This window comes from Aythya fuligula, chromosome 2 (assembly GCF_009819795.1).
Source record: "Aythya fuligula isolate bAytFul2 chromosome 2, bAytFul2.pri, whole genome shotgun sequence".
In the NCBI taxonomy this organism is placed as follows: domain Eukaryota; kingdom Metazoa; phylum Chordata; class Aves; order Anseriformes; family Anatidae; genus Aythya; species Aythya fuligula.
Window position 1 is genome coordinate 148,401,857 of NC_045560.1, and position 20,571 is coordinate 148,422,427.

The following is a 20,571-nucleotide window of genomic DNA, read 5'->3' on the forward strand; positions in this document are numbered from 1 at the left end:
CCACCTGCCCTGAGGGGCCCGCGCCCCCAGCAGCGCGCATGCGCGGCTCTCCCCCCTCCATCCCATCACCACGGCAACCGCAGCGCCCCCGCCCCGCCTCCCCTCGTCACATCGCCCTAGCCGCACGGCGAGCGCAAGCCCCGCCTCCCGCGCCCTCTGATTGGGCGCCGGGCCATAGCGCCATCTCGGCATAGCACCGCCGATTGGCCAGCCGCCGCTGGGGCACGGGGCGCGCGGTGCCGAGGGAGAGGCGGGGCTAGAGGCTCATTAGCATATCCCCGCCCACTTTGGCGCCAGCCCGCTCCCCCCTCCCACCCCTGATCCCCCCCCCCGGCTGGGACCGGGGTAGGGGACAGGGACAGGGGGCAAGGGACAGGGAATAGGGGACAGGGGATAGGGGATAAGGGGATAGGGGCAGGCTGGGCACAGCAAAGGGGCGGCCCCACAGCCAGATTAGGGAAGGGAATCATCATAGCGAGAAGCCTTGAGCTCCGTGAGCATCCCTTGCGGCAGCCCAGGTGCTGCAAGAATTATTTTTTTATATATATATAATTTCATTTTTTATTATTTTGTTTTTATTTTTATTTTTTTGGAATGCACTGCAGGTGCTGTGCAGGTCCTTGGGGTTTTTAAGAAGACATCCGAGGGCAGGTTTTTATAGGATCCCCTTTTGGAGCTGGGGCTGGGATTGCCCCCCCCCTCCTTCCATCGCACCGCAAGCCTCCGTTTCCCTAATTAATATCTCCCTTAATAAATAAATAAATTAATTAATCAATCAATTCATTTGGGGAGCACCAGCCGGCGGTAACGGCTGCAGGGGGACGCCGCCCCAGGGCGCGATGTGGACTTTCCTGGGCATCGCCTCCTTCATCTACGTGTACAAGAAGTGCGGGGACCTGCTGAGCTACGCCAACAAGGAGCTGCTGCTCTCCGCCTTCCTCTTCTTCTCCCTGGGTTTGCTGCTGTCCTACAGGTACCATTTCGGGGGCCCCAGGCAGCAGCAGCAGCGGCAGAAGAGCCACCCGGGGATGCTCTCCGACCTCCTCTCGGCTCTGCCGCTCGTTGGCTTCTTCTGGGCCAAGCCCAACGCTGGGGCTCGGAGGTTTGAGGCCCCCGAAGCCCGAAAGGTAAATGGGGTTGGGGGGTGGCAGCATGTGGGGTGGGGATGGCTTCACCTTGCTGGTGTGCCCCGCTGAGGGCAGCGAGGGTTGGGGAGGGTTTGGCTTGATGTCCCCCCGGGTGGCTGGTGGGTTGTGCTCGGTGTTGTTTTTTTGGGGAAAAGGGAAGGGAGAAACTCGTTTGTAGGGGTTTTGTGAAGTCGACTGGCGTGAGACTGCTCGAAGGGAGGGTTGTAGTAAGGGGGTTTTGGGACTAGCAGAAGGGTGGATTCGACTGGAGGTCTGTGGTGGGGATTAGAGCGGAGCATCTCGTGGGAGGACATGTACACATTGCTGAAGGTATAACAAGGACAGAGCCAGTGCTGCCCAGTGCCAGGACAAGAGGAAACAGGCACAAATTCAACATGGGAGGTTTCATCTGAACAGCAGGAAGCATTTCTGTACGGATGAAGCACTGGCACGGGTTGCTCAGAGAGGCTGAGGAGTCTCCTTCATTGGAGATCTTAAAAAATCACCTGGACGTGGACCTGGGCACCCTGCTCTGGGTGTCCCTGCTTGAGGATGGTCCCCAAAGCACCATCCCATCCGGCCTCAGATATTCTGGGATTCTGTGGGTACCATCCTTATAGTTCTGCATACAGCACGTTTGTCTGGAGAGCTGCAGATACATTTATTTGGGAGTTCCTGCTAAAACAGTGCTTGCACAATATCACAGAGCCCAAGCTCAAGTAGGCAGTGTGGTGAGCTGTGCCCAGCTCACCAGGCTTGCTGGGAGCACTGGGGAGAGCTGGGGTTTGGCAGCGGTGCTGCAATCTAAGAGCACCAAGTGGACATGCATATGCAGTACCTCTGCGGGTCAGCACTGCTTGGCTACCTGCCTGAGCACTTCTGGGCATGTTTCAGCTGAGCACTGACCCCTTGCACAAAAGAACTTGAAACTTTTTGGATGCGTGCCCCATGAAATTTTTTGGTAGGTCCCGGATTTTATTTGATTTTGCTGGTAAAAGCCTGCCTTTCCCCCCATTTCTTGCATTGCTCAAATTCATACTGTTATTTTTGCACGCCCATGCTGAGTGGTAGGTATAAACATGACACAATGCCCTTAGAAATCCTGGTGTCTGCGTTGTTCTGGCCATTCATTTCACTGATGTAATCGTATTTTTACTGCTGTCAGCAACGAAGTGCTGAGGCATTTGTAAAAGAGTGGATTGGACTCCAGGCTTCATTCTAGTGGCTGGAGAAACAACTTGCAGGTTTGTGCTGGAACTTTTTCTCACTTTGAAGACTGAGTGATTAAATATTGCTATGAGGTTACTACAGCATATTTGGTCATCGGGTACCAGGTACACGTTAATTGGTGTGTAATGTGAAGTATGTCACATCTGGGCAGTTAAATGTCGGCCATTGTACCATGCAATATGGTAATTTTGCACGTATTTTTGGCTGTTTGATGAGCTTTCATTCTAGGACCACTTCTTTATAACATTTCCTACATAGCAGTTTCTCCTGACATTTTTCCTTGCTGAGTATTTCCATTATTATTTTTTGACACACAGGTTCACTTACAATAAAATCAGAAAAATACATTTTCCAGTGGATATGGTAATTTTTTAAATTGCTCAGTGCAAAGTCCGCCATGTAGTAGGAACTCACTGATACGAAGGCATTGGAATATTACTTCATAGATCAAGAATATGGGGCGGCCTTGGTTTACTGCCTTTTGTAGGAACTTGACTTTGAGGATATCTGAGACCATGGTTATGTTAATGGTTCCTCTTTGATCAGGATGGCAGTTGTAAGCAGGTGTCTTAGAATCACAGAATGGGTTGGGTTGGAAGGGACCTTAAAGCCCACCCAGTTCCACCCCCCTGCCCTGGGCAGGGACACCTCGCCCCAGACCAGGCTGCCCAAAGCCCCATCCAGCCTGGCCTTGAGCACCTCCAGGGATGGGGCATCCACAGCTTCTCTGGGCAGCCTGTGCCAGGGCCTCACTGCCCTCTGAGTGAAGAATTTCTTCCATACATCTAACCTAAATGTACCCCTTTTTAGTTCAAAGCCATTTCCCCTTGTCCTATCACTACACTCCCTGATAGAGTCTTAATTAGTTTGTTTTGTTTTCCCTGCTTGATTTGAGCAACCTGTCCCTGCCCGTGGCAGGGGGTTGGAGCTAGGTGATTTTTAAGTTCTCTTCCACCCAAACAATTCTAGGATTTGTTTTTGGTGCATTGTCGAGTGTGACTGGTCTCATTTTAAACAAAACTTAAACAGGAAGCTGCCGTCCAACCACAAAAGCTCTCGTCTGCAGGATGAAAGTAGAACTAGTCCAAGGTCAGCCCTCTGGAAAGGTTTTGATGCAGATATTATCAGCACATGTAACTTTGTCTTTCTTTTCTACAGGGTAGAATAGAAGTAAACTGCTCAGACATTCATCTGACAGAGACTGCCACAAATACAGCCTTATCACCGCAATACGATCCAGAAATTATCATCGTGGGTTCGGGTGTCCTTGGTTCTTCCTTGGCCGCAGTGCTCTCACGGGATGGAAGGAAAGTGACTGTAATTGAGAGGGATCTGAAAGAACCCGACAGGATAGTTGGAGAATTGTTGCAACCTGGAGGCTTCAATGCACTTAGAGATTTGGGTCTTGAAGGTGAGTGCATTTCAAACCGTACTTTTATCTATAACACAACAGGTACTGCACTCAACTATGTTTTTAGAAAAAGCATGTCTACGGGGAAGATGAAGAAATAGATTACCTGTGATGTATATTTGAATTAAATTAATTGAATTAAAAGCATTTTAAAATATTCTTTCCTCACTTGTTTATGTTTTGATTAAGAAAATGGGAGTTTACATAAATAAAAACTTATAATACATAATCAAGCTTTTAAAAGGCTTTTTAAAACTCTTCTGTTGGCTTTTATTTTGCAGATACGGTAGAAGGTATCGATGCACAAACAGTAAATGGCTACGTAATTCATGACATAGAGACCAAGTCGGAGGTTGAAATTCCTTATCCAACATCTGAAGATGGCCGTGTTGTCAGTGGAAGGTCTTTTCACCATGGCAAGTTCATCATGGGGCTCCGAAAGGCAGCTATGGCAGAGCCCAAGTGAGTCTCATTGTGGTAGTGAATGTCACAGGCTGGATCCTGAGATGCTGTAGCATGGTTCCCAGGGTCAGAGAGGTTCCCTGTCCATTTTGTTCTGTCCCAACACAGAGGGTTCCAGTGGATGAGGCTGAGACAAAGTGACAGCTGTAGTTACTCTTTCTGTTTTCTGTAGACAGACCCACGAATGGAGTATACTTCATACATTCACCTTTGGGATAAATTAATTGTAAGACTTATGGGAATATAGGCTTTAAATGTGAGGCAAGATGCTGGCCTGTCCATGTGAGAGAATAGTCCAGGGCTAAAAGCTGATTCTCTTCTTCTGATTCTTGGGTTTGATATTTACCAGAAGCAGCGACCTCTTCTCAGGGAGCAATGCATAGAACTTCTTTGGTAAAGAAATGTACGATACACCTGGTGTCATTTCTTCTAGAGGTGTTGTTTATGATGCATGCAAGAGAACAAACTTATTTTACATTTGCATGTTCTGCTTTTTCTGCTAACAAGAAGTCAAACGAAATAGCTAGAAATAGCACTAAATACCTGGAAAGAGCTACTGCCAGTAACCTCTGCATTTTAGAATCTTGAAGATGCGTCCTCTTCACAATGAAGCAAAAAGTAGTGTTTGGTATTTCCACTTTAACTGATCACTTCCTTGTATAAAAGAGATAGAAGGTAACTTTTCTTAAAACAGAATAGATTCTGGATGCTGTTTCTATTTGGTACTGTTTGTTTGTTTTTTTTTCTTTACATAAATACTGCTTACCAGAGAAATACACAAGGCATTATCTTCTTTTTACTTTGCATGTCTTTATTCTGAGCTGGAAAATTACTTTCTCTTATCATAGCTTTTATGTGATATGAATTATTAACACTAAAATACAGCAACTCTGAAATACCGTTAAAATCAATGACAATTGCATTTACTAGTGATAAAAGCTAAAGCTTTCTTCTTAAGGCTTCAAGTTCATTGAAATTTGGACATCTGTTGTTGAATTTGTAGGGTACTCCATGAGCTGTACATAAGCTTTTATAAATTTCTGCTTAAAAGGTTATGTTTCAGTCATGAATTCAATCTTTACCCCTTCTTCCACACTTTATTTAATGTTCATTTTGGATATGCTTGCTTTCCATTTTCATTATAGCACAGAAAACTGCATATTAAATCAAGGCTCAGGGGAGATCAAATAATGCTGGGAAGCTTTCTTTTTCATCTTATAAGTTATGAAAATATAGGGAATAATTACTGATTAATATATATTTTCATATTTCCTTTATAGTTTTTATTTATTTAAGTGCTTCCTTTTCCGATTCTAGCCCACTATAAAAATAATTCGATGATTCTATATCCTCTTTATCTGTATTAAGCAATATAAATTAATTTCAGATGAGTGAAAATGATTTTGAGGAGAAAAGAGATAGGGCATCATTAATTAATTATTTTTTAGTGGATTAGAATCAGAAAGGGAAGTAAGCACTTCAAAAATGACATAACAGCTATAGAAGAAATATAAAAGCTAGTAGGATCCACAGAACTGGTTCACCTGCTGTTAACTAACAGGTTGCTGCATTCCCTTGCTGTTGAAGTTCCTGTTGGTGTGCTTATGCATAACCATTCGTATTTTGATAAAGCCCACCCGCTTGTTGCCTGGAAAAGTTAAGCTGGTCACTTCCACATCTTACTTGTGAGGTTTAATTTGACAGATGTACTCTGGGAATGCCTAGGAACATGAACTGCTTATGAAGCCCATTTGTGGCTAAGAAATTTTGGCACAACTGGCATGTGGATTAGGGCACTCAGCTGGGATGTGGGAGATCTGCTCTGAAATTTCTGTGGTGGTCAGCTGTAGCAAAGACATGAATTCAATCACTCGTGTTTCCCTTGAGAGCCTAAAGTACCAAGCTGTCATATGCTCATATGGGTCTTCATCTCATTTCTTGAAGCTGTGTTCCATATAGATATGAAAATATTTGTGAAGTAGAGAGAGTGTCTGTTTCAAGCTGGCCTGAACTGCTGGGATCAGATTTAACAGCTCAGACCCCACAAGGGATTTAAGTGGGCAGAAACATAGTTTGTGAAACCCAGGTAGCTCTGGTTGGGAGGTAAAATGCAAGGGATACTCTGTTCAAACTCTGATCATAAGCGTTATCAGATCTTTATGTTTCTGTCCTAAACAGGTTAGATAGTTTACAGAACTCACAAAGAATAGTCCCAAATCATCTAAATTTTAAAGTTAGGTTCCTGTTAATTATTGCAGTGCTGCTTTGGATCTTGCTCTTCTCTTCCACTTGGAGTTAGGCTGCACTTGGAGTGTCAGCATTGCTCACCATTCAGCAGAGATGACTCAGCTGGCTGACTTCTGACTGTAAATAGGTGTCAGACTCCTCCCTGTGTCTCTCACGTGGCCATGGAGCACCTAAGGCAAAACTGGGGATTCTGCCAAGTGGCAGGGTGTTTACATTAAGCATTATGGTTTTAGAATATCCTCAAATGTCAAGCCAAATGGCCATGGTGAACTGAAATTAATGAGAAGCACTTTTTGACACTTAGTATGGCTTTGGAATAGTGGTTGAGGACACTTCTTTGTAATATTTTAAAAAAATGTGTTGGCAGAGATTAGTGGAAATCAGCTTTTTCTTCTGTGCCTAGTGCCTTGAAATGCATCCTTAATCCTCTTCCCTTCTGTTCTAACTCCTCTGTTTTACTCCAGCGCAAAATTCATTGAAGGGACTGTGTTACAACTGCTTGAAGAAGATGATTGTGTTGTGGGTGTTCAGTACAAGGACAAGGAAACTGGAGATACCAAGGTGAGACAGTTTTCTGTTTTGAACTTCGTTTAACTGCTGTGGGAGTAGAATTATATGTATATAGCATTTCAGAAACATTGCTATTTCAGATCAGTGGTGCAGAGAAACTGCAATTACCGAGGAGGTGAAAGCTTTAATAAAGGGAGATTGCTTTCTAGTGGATGCAGTCCTGGCATATGGGAATTCTTTTTATAACTTCTTGCGCAGCTTCTGATATCAGTGTCTCTGGAGAATTCAGTTTGTTTTTTTCTTCCGTATTTGTATGTCTGGAGCTTAAAATCTTTTTAAAGTTACTGATGGAAAAAGCAATTGATGCTTTGTTTGTACACAGTGGTCTACATTTCCACGTATACCTCCACCATTGACTGAGGTGTCTAAAGGTCAGAATATAGTTGTGTCCAGTCACTGAATCACAGAAAGAGAATTCTGGCCTATTTCAATTGCCTGTGATTGTTCTTTGCCCCAACTAACACTAAATTGCTGCCTAAATGCTATGAAACTGAGTGAAAATATAATAAGTTTAGGAGAGACCAGTTCTGAAGTTCTGGATATACTGCCTACTCTCTAGAAAAGCCAAATTTGAAAGTTTCCACTTTCATGGCTTTAAAATTCCTTTGCTGCCTAAAGTTATGTACTAAGTGTCTTCAGATGTGCTCTGATGGGGGAGGCAGGAATCTCCTGTCTGTGCTCTGCTGCCCTACGTACAAGATGCAGAAAGCTTCCGAGTAGTTGGCAGATTCAGTTCTAGGCATTGCTAACGAAATCTCTCATCTTTAGATCATTTAGAAATGAAAATGGAAATTCTCACATAAAATGTTTCCATAAAACACATTTATGGATTTTATTGTTGTAATTTTAAATATGACCTATGTGACCAGTGGTAGGGTGATAAGTGTTTTAGCTGATAATATTTCTGAGAGCATTGATGTTGTTCTTAAAGCCTTGAGTTTCCCGTCTGTACAATGGGGATATGCAAATTCACATTTTGCTTTGAATGCTGATGTTCCATGGCTGGAAAGAGTGATATTATTTGCTGTCCATTATAGCCTTTGATTATGGAAATGTGGGAAACACAGAAGAATTTTTTATCAGAATTTTCTTACACCATCTGTTAATTTTTACAGCTGGGGAACTACTGGGGTGGGGGAGAGCTTGTGTCTGTTCCTTAGCCTGCTTTCCTAAGGAAAGGAGGATAATGTATGTTGTATGTCTGTGACTTTCAATTCTCCACATCTCCAGTCTCCATCAAATTACCTTTGAGGTTTTTGTTCTGTTAAATGAGGTTTAATTTAGCCAGCATGATAAAAGCCAAGTTATAAAATTTATCAAAAAGAGGCAATTAAACAGAGGAAAGGTCTTAGTGTGTTGACTGTGGAAAAAATGTAGTATGAGTATTCAGCTCATTAAACAACAGGGAATCCATATGGGCAGGAGACCTTGCTCTAATTGCAGGAATAATTAGAGCTTGCAATAGGAAAGAGGTTATGTTAGCTCTGTCTCATGGGCTGTTTCTGAACTCACTTTTGTAAGCTCAGGGACTAGAAACACGTATATTATTCAGGGATATAAATACATTTTTAAAATATATATTACGTATATATTTACTCTCATTTTGTCCAAGTTCACTCAGAAAAAGTTGTAAAGATCGTGTCACACAAGTGACTGAGTCCCACTGCTCTGCAGGAGAGAACTGCGCTTAGAGGAGCTCATTCCATGTAGATGTACAGTTCACATCTACAAGCCCCTGCATGGGGCTTTTGGGCCAAGGTTTTGGTAGCAGGGGGCTGCAGGGGTGGCCTCTGTGAGAAGCATCCAGCAGCTTCCTCATGTTAGATAAGGGCCAGTTTCAACCAGCTCCAAAGGGATCCACCACTACCCAGAACCAAGGCAGTAAGTGATATTTGCACATCTGTGAGAGCAGATTTAAGAAAGGGAAAGAAAAAACCTGCTGTGACACAGCAGCTGGGAGAGCAAGAAGTGAGAACCATCCTGCAGCCCCCCAGGTGAGTGCAGCAGGAGGGCAGGAGGTGCTCCAGGCAGGCAGCAGCAGTTCCCCTGCAGCCTGTGGAGAGGCCCCTGGTGGAGCAGGCTGTCCCCCCGCAGCCCATGGGTCCCACATGGAGCAGATCTCCACGCTGCAGCCCCCCCATGGGTGGAGGAGCCTCTGGTGGAGCAGGTGGATGTGGCCTGGAGGAGGCTGCGGCCCATGGAGAGCCCCCGCAGGAGCAGGCCCCGGGCTGGAGCTGCAGCCCGTGGAGAGGAGCCCACGCAGGAGCAGGGGGCTGGGGGGAGCTGCCGCCCACCCGTGGGGGACCCGTGCTGGAGCAGTTTGCTCCTGGGGGATGGATGGACCCCATGGGACGGAGCCGTGTGGGAGCAGTTCCTGAAGATCTGCTGCCTGTGGGCAGCCCCCGTAGGCTCAGTTCGGGAAGGACGGCATCCCGTGGGAGGGACCCCATGGGGAGCAGGGGCAGAGAGGGACCGTGAGGGAGCGGCGGAGATGAAGCGTCAGGGACTGACCGCAGCCCCCATTGCCCATTCCCCTGTGGTGCTCATGGGGAGGAGGTGGAAGAGGGTGGGTGGTGTTTTCAGTTGTTTTTAATCTCTCGCTGTTCTAGTCTGTTAGTGATAGATAATAAATTTTATAATCTCTCTACTGTGAGTCTCTTTTGCCCATGATGACGCCTGTTGTATGATCTCTCTGTCCTTATTTCAACCCTTGAGCCCTTTCTTTTGTATTTTCTCCCCTCTTCCCTTTGAGGAAGGGGAGGAGAGTGGTTGTGGCGGATCTCGACCGCCCAACTGGGTAAAACCAGCACAGTGCCTCACCAGACACTTTTATCCAATAGTAATAATGAAGTACAGTATGCTTTTGTTTTGCCTTGTTGCTTACAACCTGGAAGCTTAAAAAGCAAATTATTTTTTCTGCTTATGCCAAGTGTGTGAAGACAAAGGACTAATGCTCATTATAAATCTATATATCAGTTATGTATATTCAGTGATTTAACTGCAAATGGCAATGAGAATTCTGTACATAGACGGAAGAAACATCTACCTGTAAAAGCTTTCTCATTCTGGTGTTACATTATCATAACAATAAAATGCTTTAAAATATATTTTAAAAAACAGAATAATTCGCTCATGCTAGGAAACAGTGTATGTATTAAACATTAGGAATTTGTGCATGCGTTCAGGCTGAACCTAATCTGTTTACTCAGTTTTTATTTTGTATTTTCTCTATATACAGTATTTCTGTTTATAGTTCCTAAGTATACTAGGAACTGTTCAGAGTCCAGTGCTTGTTCTTTGAATGGAGATCTGGGCATGTTGACTGCATTTTGGTTTATTGCACTTTGGTTTTTGTTTTCCTGACCAGGATTTTAGGCTGAGTGAAGCAATTATTCTGTTTTTTGTCCCATTTTATCAGAGTTCTGACACAGTCCCCATTACTGTGTTATGTGATTGCATGTCTAAAAAAGCTGAAGAATATTATTGGGCTAAATTTCAGAATAAATAGTTTAATATCAAGATGAGGAAAGCAAAAGTATTTTATTTCTAACAGACATTTTATAGGTGTGGTCTGTGGACTTCTTACATGCTTATTGTTTTGAAGAGCATCTAACAGGCAACTGATAAGGAGGGCTTGAGTGTTGTTTCCCATTGTTCCGAAACAAAATTGAAAATATCCTGTCTTTCTATTATGCTGCAGGAACTTCATGCACCTCTTACTGTTGTAGCGGATGGACTTTTCTCCAAATTTAGAAAGAACCTGGTCTCCAACAATGTTACTGTTTCATCCCATTTTGTTGGTTGCATTTTGAAGGTAACTTCTGCGTATTACTGCATATAAGCCACTATGCTACCTCTTCTTAGTGCGGGCCTGGCTTTCACTCAATAATCTTTTATTGTCTTTGTTGTGAACTATACTGAGAAATGAGAAGAATCCCAGAGTCTGATGTCTTACAAAGGCCTTGCAGCATCCAAGTGTTCTTGGAAAGATCATTGCAAGGTGGTACCAAAAACCACCATTTAGTATATATGCTTTGGAAATTGCTTTTACCCGAAAAGGGGGCCAAGCATGTGTTTAGGGGGTACACAGGTCACAGTAAGCATTGCTTGGAACACCTTTTATTCATTAATTTGTTGTTAATAACAGACTCATCTGCAGTTATTAATGGCAGATAACTATTCATGTACAGCACGCTGAGTTATTCACTCGTGTACCTGGCTCTCATATTCAAAGTTGCTTGGCTGCAGCAGTGCTTAGCAGGCCAAACCTGTCTTTGTAATCAGGAGCAGAGGGTTGTAGTGATACTCCAGGAGCTTCTGAGTGGTGTTTGGAGAGTGCCTTGGGTGTATATAGTCCTGTGTGTATAATAAAGTATTATTAGCTCCTCTGGATCAACAGGTTGCTGGTCTCCACTGGCTGCCTGTTTGTCCTTGGGAAATGTTCACACGCTTTCTTTCCAACACCTCTTTGGCCTGTTTGTTTAGTGGCGTTGTTTTTTTTGTTGTTGTTTGGTTGTTTTTTCCATCCAAATGTATAGATGCCTACAGAACCTGTTAATATGAGCTCCTACAGAAGGGGAGTTTATAGTAGAGCTTTGTGAAATGAAAGACATGTCCAGAAGTCTGTGAAAGGAGATTTATGCAAGAAATACTTTAATCAAATGTAACTGCAGAGTTACAGAAGTTTACGTAGGTAGAGAATATTTCAATGAAAGACTTAAGCACTCTTTGTTAAAGCAACTGTTGACACTTTATTGTAAGGACTGTCTTGAATTCTAACATTAAATGTTTTTCAACAGAATCAGTTAGAACAGTGCTTTTAAATATTTGTTCAGCTATTCTATCGGTTTCTCCGCCACACTGAAAAGTGCTTGGAAATTTGCATCTCTGTTTTTTAACTTTTAAATTATTGATGTATACTTTGTCCCATCTCTGGGATAGCTGAACTTGCAGATTTAGGATATTTGGTAAAAGTATAGGTCAGATTTTCAAAACATTTAAATATCTGTGAGCCATGTTTCTTTTTACATTAATATTGTGGTTAAAAGTTGGATTAAGAACAAACTCTACTCTTAAAGCCAGAAACCTAATCAGATAATTTCTCTGCAGTTGAGCAAGAGAGGGTTAAACAACTGGATTAGGTTTCAACATAGCTACTTTAAGCTGAGCACTGAAGCAGATTATGGAAAATACTGAAGGAAAAAAAAGTTTCAGGATCTCACATAACCGTTTGCTACGTGTGCACTGGCTTTAATCTGTGGATTAGAGGTAGGCAGTGCTGGAACCTACTTTGTAAAGTTGTCACTCTGGATATGGGTGTTTCGAGTAGTTCACGTTAAGATATCTATACCAAAGATAGTAACACAGGATTCTTATTATGGCACTTGTTCAGGGAGCAAAGACCTTGAGTTTTTGATATCCTAGCAGCTGTGGGTCAAACCATCTGTGTTTATATCTCAGAAGAATACCCAAAACTCTGTTCCTGCCTAAAAATGGGGTACCTTATAACAGGGTACATATAAACCTTCAGGATCTATAAATGTGAGTGGGAAAAGTGTGAATTCAGGTTGGTAGCTGGATGGTTGACTGTGTTGTCCTCCAAAGCTGCTGTGTTAACTGTTGGATTAACAATAAAAAAATAATGAAGGGAGAGTGAACAAAAACTACAGAACTTCCACTGGCCTCAGAAGTCTGAGTTGGAGGAGCTTCAGCACTTTTGGGGTCCTTATCCCTATAATTATTGCTGCACAACTGCCTTCTTTTTCTGTACTTTTGGAAACTTGCTTAAGCACGAGAAGTGTAGTTGTCTACAGCTTAGTGTCCTTCTTTCTCTCCTATAACTTTCTTCATAGAAGTAAAAATGATCCTATGAAAAGCCACTACACTGATTACATTACAGGTTTTCAGTGGCATGTTTTAAATACTAGTGAGGCTTTCAAATGAAACATATAAAATGTATTTTAATGAATATTAAAATGTGTTGCCAAAATAATTGTAACTACACAGAAATTCAGAACTTTCTTCTTGAAAACACTTTAATTGTTCGTTTAAAGAAAAAAAAAAGGGTATGAACTTAATATTGATACAGGATTTTATTTTGAAGTATGTCAGAAAATGATTTTGTATATCTGAAGTTTAGCATCCTTTTATTAATTGATTTCAACTGTTCTCCCCTTTTTCTTTTTAGGATGCATCACAGTTTAAAGCTAATTATGCTGAACTTGTTTTAGCTAAAACTAGTCCAGTGTTAATCTATCAGATTTCTTCAACTGAGACTCGAGTCCTTGTTGATATTCGAGGGAAAATGCCAAAAAACTTAAAAGAATATATGATTGAGAACATTCATCCACAACTACCTGGTAAGTTTGGAAAGCATTTATGAAATCCTTTCATGATTGTCACAATTAGAGTCTGCCAAAAAGGCACGCTTCCTTCAATCCAATGAACTGTGTATTTGTGTTTTTTTTTCTTTTCCATATGTACAGTTCCTGTTTCAGTAACTGTTCTCACGTAAATTCCACATCAAATAGCAGTTTGTTCAGTTGACATCCATGAGTTTAGATGTTTGGAAGGATTACATCTCTGAGAAGAGGTTAAAATGAGTTGTATGCAAATTATTTAAGATTCTACCAAAGTAGGGTAACTGAAAAATTGGTTATTGCAGATCACCTGAAGGAACCATTTTTAGCAGCAGTTCAGAACGATCGTTTAAGGACTATGCCAGCAAGCTTCTTACCTCCTTCAGCTGTTAACAAAAAAGGTGTGTATTGTAAAATAAAGAGGGTGGGAGGGTGGCATTATAAACTTCTGGGACTTAAGGCCATGTTTGCACAAATCTATGCTTGTTGCTCAGTACAACTATTTCATCCTTTTATGAAAAAGATAATAGTTTGAAAATGTACGCATTTGGCACAGTTTAACTAGAATGCTTATTTATACACAAAACTTTGAATCAATGTCTGCTTCAGTTTTTAGTTTTAAATGACTCAGTTGCTCATGCTTATATAAGTTTAGTCTTTTTAAGGAAAACTTGTTCTTTAAAAAAGAAATTACCTTGAACTCTGTGTATGTGTATTCTTTGATATACACACATGCATACATATAGGGGAAAATATTTTGAACTTTTTGTATTTTGAAGTTTTTAAATTTGTTAAAGTAAGGACATCTCTTTTTTCCCCCTTTATATTTATTTTTTTTTCAGTTCCTAGTTATTCATCTCATTTCCTGATGGGATTGAATTCTCAATAAGCTTGGTAACAGACAGTTTGAGTTGTAAGATTATATAGTGATTGGGCAGTAGTCCATTAATCTTTTTCTTCTACTTAGGAGTTCTTCTTTTGGGAGATGCATATAATATAAGACACCCTCTGACTGGTGGAGGAATGAGTGTTGTTTTAAACGATGTCAAAATATGGAGGAGCTTGCTCCAGGATATTCCAGACCTGTATGAAGATTCTGATATTCTTAAGGTAAAGCTTTATTTTGGACTTTGTTCAGGTGACTTCTGTTCCACTTTAGATGACACACTTTAAAGTTTTATGCAGCAGGGGGACGTGTAAGTTATTAGTGAGTCACAGTTCTTCATACTTCTTACAAATCATGCGTTAGGCATTCGTCAGTAACAGTGGTGATTACTGAGTGCTATGGCTGTGAGGCAGATACAAGACAGGGCTTACAGATCAGTCTTGCTTCAGGAGACTGGTGTGTTGTGTCTCGTCATCGTGCTTTGCTAGCGTAGTACCTGATGTTCCTGCATTGGTAGTGTTTTTGTTAATGTAGAGTGAGCTCATATGGGATGGGTTTGGACGGGTTTGTACCATTACCTTGCATGAGTGTACTTAAAGAACAATGAGCACGTACACCTCGTTTGTCAAGGTGCCTCTTGACGCTCCACCAGCCTCTTGCCTGCCACGTTAATCTCACAATAGAGAGTTAGAAGACATCCTTCTTGCCCAGAAATCAGCACCATCACTAAGGTTTAGACCCAAAAATTCTGATCAGTGGATGGTAATATTTCTGATTTATTTGTTTACCACTTTTGATCAGGGCAGGCATATTGATTTGGCTAAATGACAGCCAAAGTAATTACAGACCACAAATAAATTATTCAAAAAAAAAGATTTTGTTTTGTTTTGAAGTGAGAAACATTTAAAAGGAATGTCAGGACAATACAGAACTTACCTGACCAAATGCAGATACCTATATCTCAGCTAATCACCTGAGACTTTCAGTTATTTTCTATTTATTCTCAGTCAAGAGGGAGAAATAAGCAAGTATTATCTTTCCAGTGTCTGAATTACTCCAGCCAACTACCATCGGATGAGATGAAGCACACCCTGAAACTGCCCTTTTTTTCTATGTTCAGTGTCAGAGGAGCCACATAACTGGTTTAACAAATATCCAAGGTCCCTTAATGACCTAGCTCGGAACATACCCAGTGTATCTCTAAATCCACTCTGTGTTTTCACATGGGTTATGACTCATATCACCTACTTAGAAATCACTTCAATGCTGTTCTATATTGCCTGATATAAATATGGTGGTTTTTTTTTTTTTTTTTTTCTTTTGCAGGCAAAAAAATCATTTTACTGGTCAAGAAAAAAGTCTCATTCTTTTGTAGTGAATGTTCTTGCCCAAGCACTTTATGAACTTTTTGCTGCCACAGATGGTAAATATATTTTAAAGATAACTTCTGGTTAATTCAAATTTGGTAAATAGATATGTCTGGGGAGGGGATGTGTATGTAGAGGAGCATATTAGTATATGTTTGTGTTTATATTGGTAACAAAACACAAAATAACCGAAATCACTTGTTCTTGTGTCAGTTAGTATTCAGGAATATGTAGATACTCCATAAGATTAACCTGTACTTAAATAAAACCATCTCCAAATCCAGCTGAATTTAACAGAGCAACAGCTACCAAAGTGCCAAAGGCATGGATTTTATATCTTTGTTGCATTTTCTGAAAAGGTTTTCACTATCTGTTGACAGTCTTTGCTGAGTCATTTTAATTAATTTTATAGATTCCTTGCATCAGCTGAAGAAAGCCTGTTTCCATTACTTCAGACTTGGTGGAGAATGTGTCTCGGGGCCTGTTGGATTGCTGTCTGTGTAAGTTCAGTGCGCTGATAATAGTTAATGTCAGCCAGATCAAGCATTGTGAGCCTCGCTTAGAATCTGCTTTGCTCTCAGTCAGTCAACTTTTCATGAGGAGAACGGTCAACGTGAGCCAATATTTTTAGAATTATACTAAAGCCTGAAGTGTTATTTGCAGCCGTGTCTTCGCTGCCTTTTTAGCTTTTTTAAAAGGTCCTCTACAAGCTAGAGAGTTTATATAGGTGGCATGGGAGTTTGAGTGAGGAGCTGGTGGAGGTGTTTCATGCTTGAAAAGCTGAGAGTAGTGACAGCTGAGGTCTCCCACAAGTCAGCAAAAGGAACAGCGAAACAGGTAAATATCTGTGTAACCTCTTGGGAGCTGCTGAAGACAGATACACCCCTGCTTTCTCTTCCTGTCCAGTAGTCTGTGCATTGGCTAACCTCTGGAAGGGAATACAGGGGGTGTCGCAGCTCCAGGACAATCAGACTCATTTATTACTTCTAGTTGAGATCACATTAGGATCCCAGCTGCCTACATCAGAGGGTTGTGTGTAATCTCGAGTAAACAGCTCAATTTGTAAATTGAAAATTTGACAATAATTTTTTTTGTTCTTTTTATTTACATATTTTATCTCTCCATTTTTTTATGCAGGTTATCTCCTAAGCCAATGGTACTGATTGGCCACTTCTTTGCTGTGGCACTTTATGCTGTTTATTTCTGCTTTAAGTCAGAGTCCTGGATTACCACGCCTCGAGCATTTTTCAGTAGTGGAGCTATACTTTACAGGAGTTGCTCTATAATATTTCCACTCATTTACTCTGAAATGAAATCCCTAATCTATTAAGGGGAAATGACTGGAAGAAGAAAACATGAAGATCACGATGCCTTTAAAATCTTTGGACACGTACTATTTAATATTGTATTATGTTTTCTTCAAAATGCGATTTCCTTGATCAGAATTTGACTTAATTTTGGTTTTGTGGTTATATACATATATATTATATGTAAATATTCTTTCCTTTGCAATTAAAATTCAAAGAGGAGTTAGCTGTTTACAAGGACCATAATTAAGTGTTGACATATGGTAGACAATTGCCAGTTTTGTCAGAATTTCACCCCTCGCTTTATCCATTGCAGACTGCACCACTAATATTAATAAACTGAAAAGTGAAAACTGTAAACCATATGCTGCTATTATCCTTCATGCTTCTTTCTGTTCAATAGTTCCATAAAATATTTCTTCATTTCTGTGAAATATTGTACAAAAATTCTTGATTTGGGTTATTTCATTAGGATCTGCCTCTGTTCTTTTTCATTTGCAGCTAAGATACTAGTATGCTGGCACTTAAAAGGACACTAAAGAATTTCAGATTCTGAATGTCACTGTATCTTTAATGTCAGTCACTGTTGCAAATGCCATATTACTCTTCTGAAATCATTCTTCACACCAGAATTACTTTAACCAAGTACTAATCAAACCATGGTCATGTCGACTACTGCATTGCACCCAGGTACTGAAAGCACATGGTTTTTGAAACTTTCTTCCCATCTTGCTTCCTTTTAAAAACGTAGAGGTTTTGCTTTGTTTTGCTTGGTGTGTGTGCAATTGGAGTTCAATACTGCCACTAACTGAAGCACAGCAACAAACTGTGTCCAATGCAACTTCAATCCAGGCTGTTTCCAGTAGACAGTAATCATTAATATTACTTCTAAAAAAAAAAAAGTGAAGTACCATGAAAGTGTCCTTTTAATACTTGGAATATATTTTCTTCTTCCTGTAGAAATTACTGCATGTTACTTGACAGTCCATGTATTCCACTGTTGGCCGATATTCCTCTCGATGTTACCTTAACCAGTACGCTTTCTTTTGTTCTTGTGTTCTTCCATTTTTTCCTTACCTTTCTTACGACTGCTTTGTGTATCACCATGTGGCTTTCCTGTTTTGGCTTGCCTAAACAATCATGCATCGGTGCAGCCAAGAGTTTAGAGAGCAGTAATATGTTTTTCTGTACTTAAAAAAAACTTTGGCTATATGTTTTAAAAATGACAGATTGCATAAGCTGTATATAATCCTACATTTTATGTTGGATTGTGGAAAAAAATCTGTGGAGGGGATATTTTAGTATTTTATTTGACAGTTATTTCAAATGACCATGTTTTTTTCTAGAAGAGACAAAAATGTATATATTTTTCTAACCATTATCACTTTTGATACCCTCTTGAAATTAAATATAAGCACATTCATGATGCATGTAAACTTTAGGGTGAAGTACTAATATTTTCAGATATCATTATTCATGGTAACTAAATGATGCCCATTTAAGGCTATACAAAGTTCACAGAATTTATACAAGTGTTTTCAAAATTTGTGACACTTTTAAAAGGATTGACTACTTTTCCTATTCTTTAATAGTATTTGCAGTCACTCTTTTTTAAATTCAAGGATAAGCAATCCTGAGCCAAATACACACCCTCAGCTAACTTAAATAAAATTTGATATCTGTAGATTTTTCGATTTCTCTTGTGTATCTCTGGATAATGAGCTTTAATTAGGGTCTGATTGATCAGGAAATACCAGTGTGCTTAGATTTACATACATGTTTAAGCACTTTTAAAAAAATTTTCCCTTTAAATCAGTGCATGGTTAACTGTCTTTGTGATGGGGTAAATATCATAGAGGAGAGAAAAAATCATGTGTATACATCTAAAGAAGAGCGACCTGAAACCGAGACTCATTAAATGACTACTTATATATAGTTACTTAAGCTATATATAATTATATAAGCTATATATAGTGAGGTTGTAGCTTTAAAAATAAAAAAGGCAACCAAATGCTGAGTGGGGGGAGGAAATAGGAAGCCAGTTGCCTTCTCTGCTCGTAGGTGGTTTGGTGGTAGTGTGGGGAGCCGAGTGATGCATTGAAATGTCACATTCCTTGGAGCTGGTCTGAGAAATTTGTCGTGTAGGTTAAGTGTTCCTGGTCTTCTGGGGATTGTTCACCTGGAACACAGAAACTACCTGATTAGTCTTGGGTCAGCCGCTGGATTTTGCAATTTATAACTTGATCGTCCTGACAGTGGTAGTAAAATGTGATGCTAGATATCTCCAGCATAATTATAGTGCCTCTCTGGGGAATGATGTGAGCAGAGGCTTAACTATTCTGTTCTGCAGCTGAAGCAAAGAGGAGTGCGTCATTTCCTGAAGATGTAAATGCTTTGTAATGGCTGAAGAGCACTCAAAGCCTTTACTCCTAGAACAATCCCACTAATACCTGGAGTAATGAAACAGTAACATGGGGTACTGCCCGAGCTCTGTTCCTGTTGAACAGCGACATGGTTTTGATTAAGCACGCTTGAGCGTGGTTATAATTGCTCCCTCCTGATAATGGGGATGTCTGTGTCATCTCTCTCCTTCACACTCAGGTCGTACGCCCCTGCTCTCCCATCCCTGCTGCTGGTTTTTCTGCTGTCTGGAACCAGCTTTTGTGTTCTGGACAAAAGCAAAGTCCACTCAATCCCGAATAAATATGGGCAGTTGATAAATTATGCATCCCGAAATTCAGGCTTGCTCAGCATGACGTTACCACACGGAAAACAGCGTCAGCAGTTCCTAAATTGCTCCCTTTGGAGCTCCGCAGAGCTGTGCCAGCCCCTGGGTTGTGCATGGTGAGCAGCAGCACGACAGCTTGCTGAGATAAAGTTAGTCAAGGTACTGAAAATGAAAGCTGATGGGGTATTTTGAGGGGCAATTGGAATCCATCAATGTAAGGGAAGGAACAGAGGTCGGAAAAGGAGGCCTGGTGCTGGAGTGCAGCTGTAGGTGCTGAGGTGCTGCAGTCACCGTGACTCATCCTCCCCAAGCCTCTGCTCACCTCGCAGCAGCAGCCAGAAAGGTAAACAGGGTGCTGAAACTGTTAGTGGAGAGCTAAAGGAAAAATAAAAAGCATGGAGAACAAAATTCAGCATGAAACGAGCCTTTGCACCAAGTGGTATGCGTCACAACAGGAGCTAATGATGCTTTGGGCAGAGTCAAGTGAAGCTTTGGGCTTTGCTGGCTGCATTTTCAAAGAGTGAAGAGATAGAGAAGAGCCGTGGCTGAAGGATTTCAGGTTTTCAGCCAGGTTTTAGAGCCAGTCTTCCAGCAGGGGTTACCAGGCCAGCCTGCCACAAACACAACCAGGAACCAAGCACTGAACTGGGCCGCTTGTCAACGCCACAGCGAGCAGTTGTGGAGAGGCACCCACACAACTTTGTGGGGCGTGTTGCTTTCTCACCCCTCATTTAGAAGTGGTTCCACCTATGCTATCACAGCGGGTAATTTGTTTTTCCACGGGAACTTTTAGGGTTTCTCCATCTCGATACCTCATTTGCCTGTGGGCCGCTCTGAGACAAGTAGTGCATTTTCAGGTCTTTGAGGCACAGTTCTT

At 41.4% G+C, this 20,571-nt stretch overlaps 1 protein-coding gene across 1 annotated transcript; it reads left to right on the top strand.

Annotated features, from left to right (window-relative positions):
- The first annotated feature begins 393 nt into the window (after positions 1-393).
- Positions 394-18,650, top strand: SQLE (squalene epoxidase). Its single transcript, XM_032181259.1, has 11 exons — positions 394-1,127; positions 3,516-3,768; positions 4,050-4,230; positions 6,942-7,038; positions 10,748-10,861; positions 13,235-13,406; positions 13,712-13,807; positions 14,374-14,516; positions 15,619-15,715; positions 16,072-16,159; positions 16,797-18,650. The coding sequence occupies exons 1-11, from the start codon at positions 840-842 to the stop codon at positions 16,987-16,989; spliced, it is 1,722 nt and encodes a 573-aa protein (XP_032037150.1). The 5' UTR covers positions 394-839; the 3' UTR covers positions 16,990-18,650.
- Positions 18,651-20,571: the final 1,921 nt, after the last annotated feature.

What these genes read in the sequence shown, in the direction of transcription:
- SQLE (XM_032181259.1), top strand. Translation starts at nt 840, where the DNA reads ATGTGGACTTTCCTGGGCATCGCCTCCTTCATCTACGTGTACAAGAAG. An exon ending in AGGAAACTGGAGATACCAAG is followed by an intron (nt 7,039 to 10,747) that starts GTGAGACAGTTT and finishes ATTATGCTGCAG; the next exon opens with GAACTTCATGCACCTCTTAC. An exon ending in AAGATTCTGATATTCTTAAG is followed by an intron (nt 14,517 to 15,618) that starts GTAAAGCTTTAT and finishes TTTCTTTTGCAG; the next exon opens with GCAAAAAAATCATTTTACTG.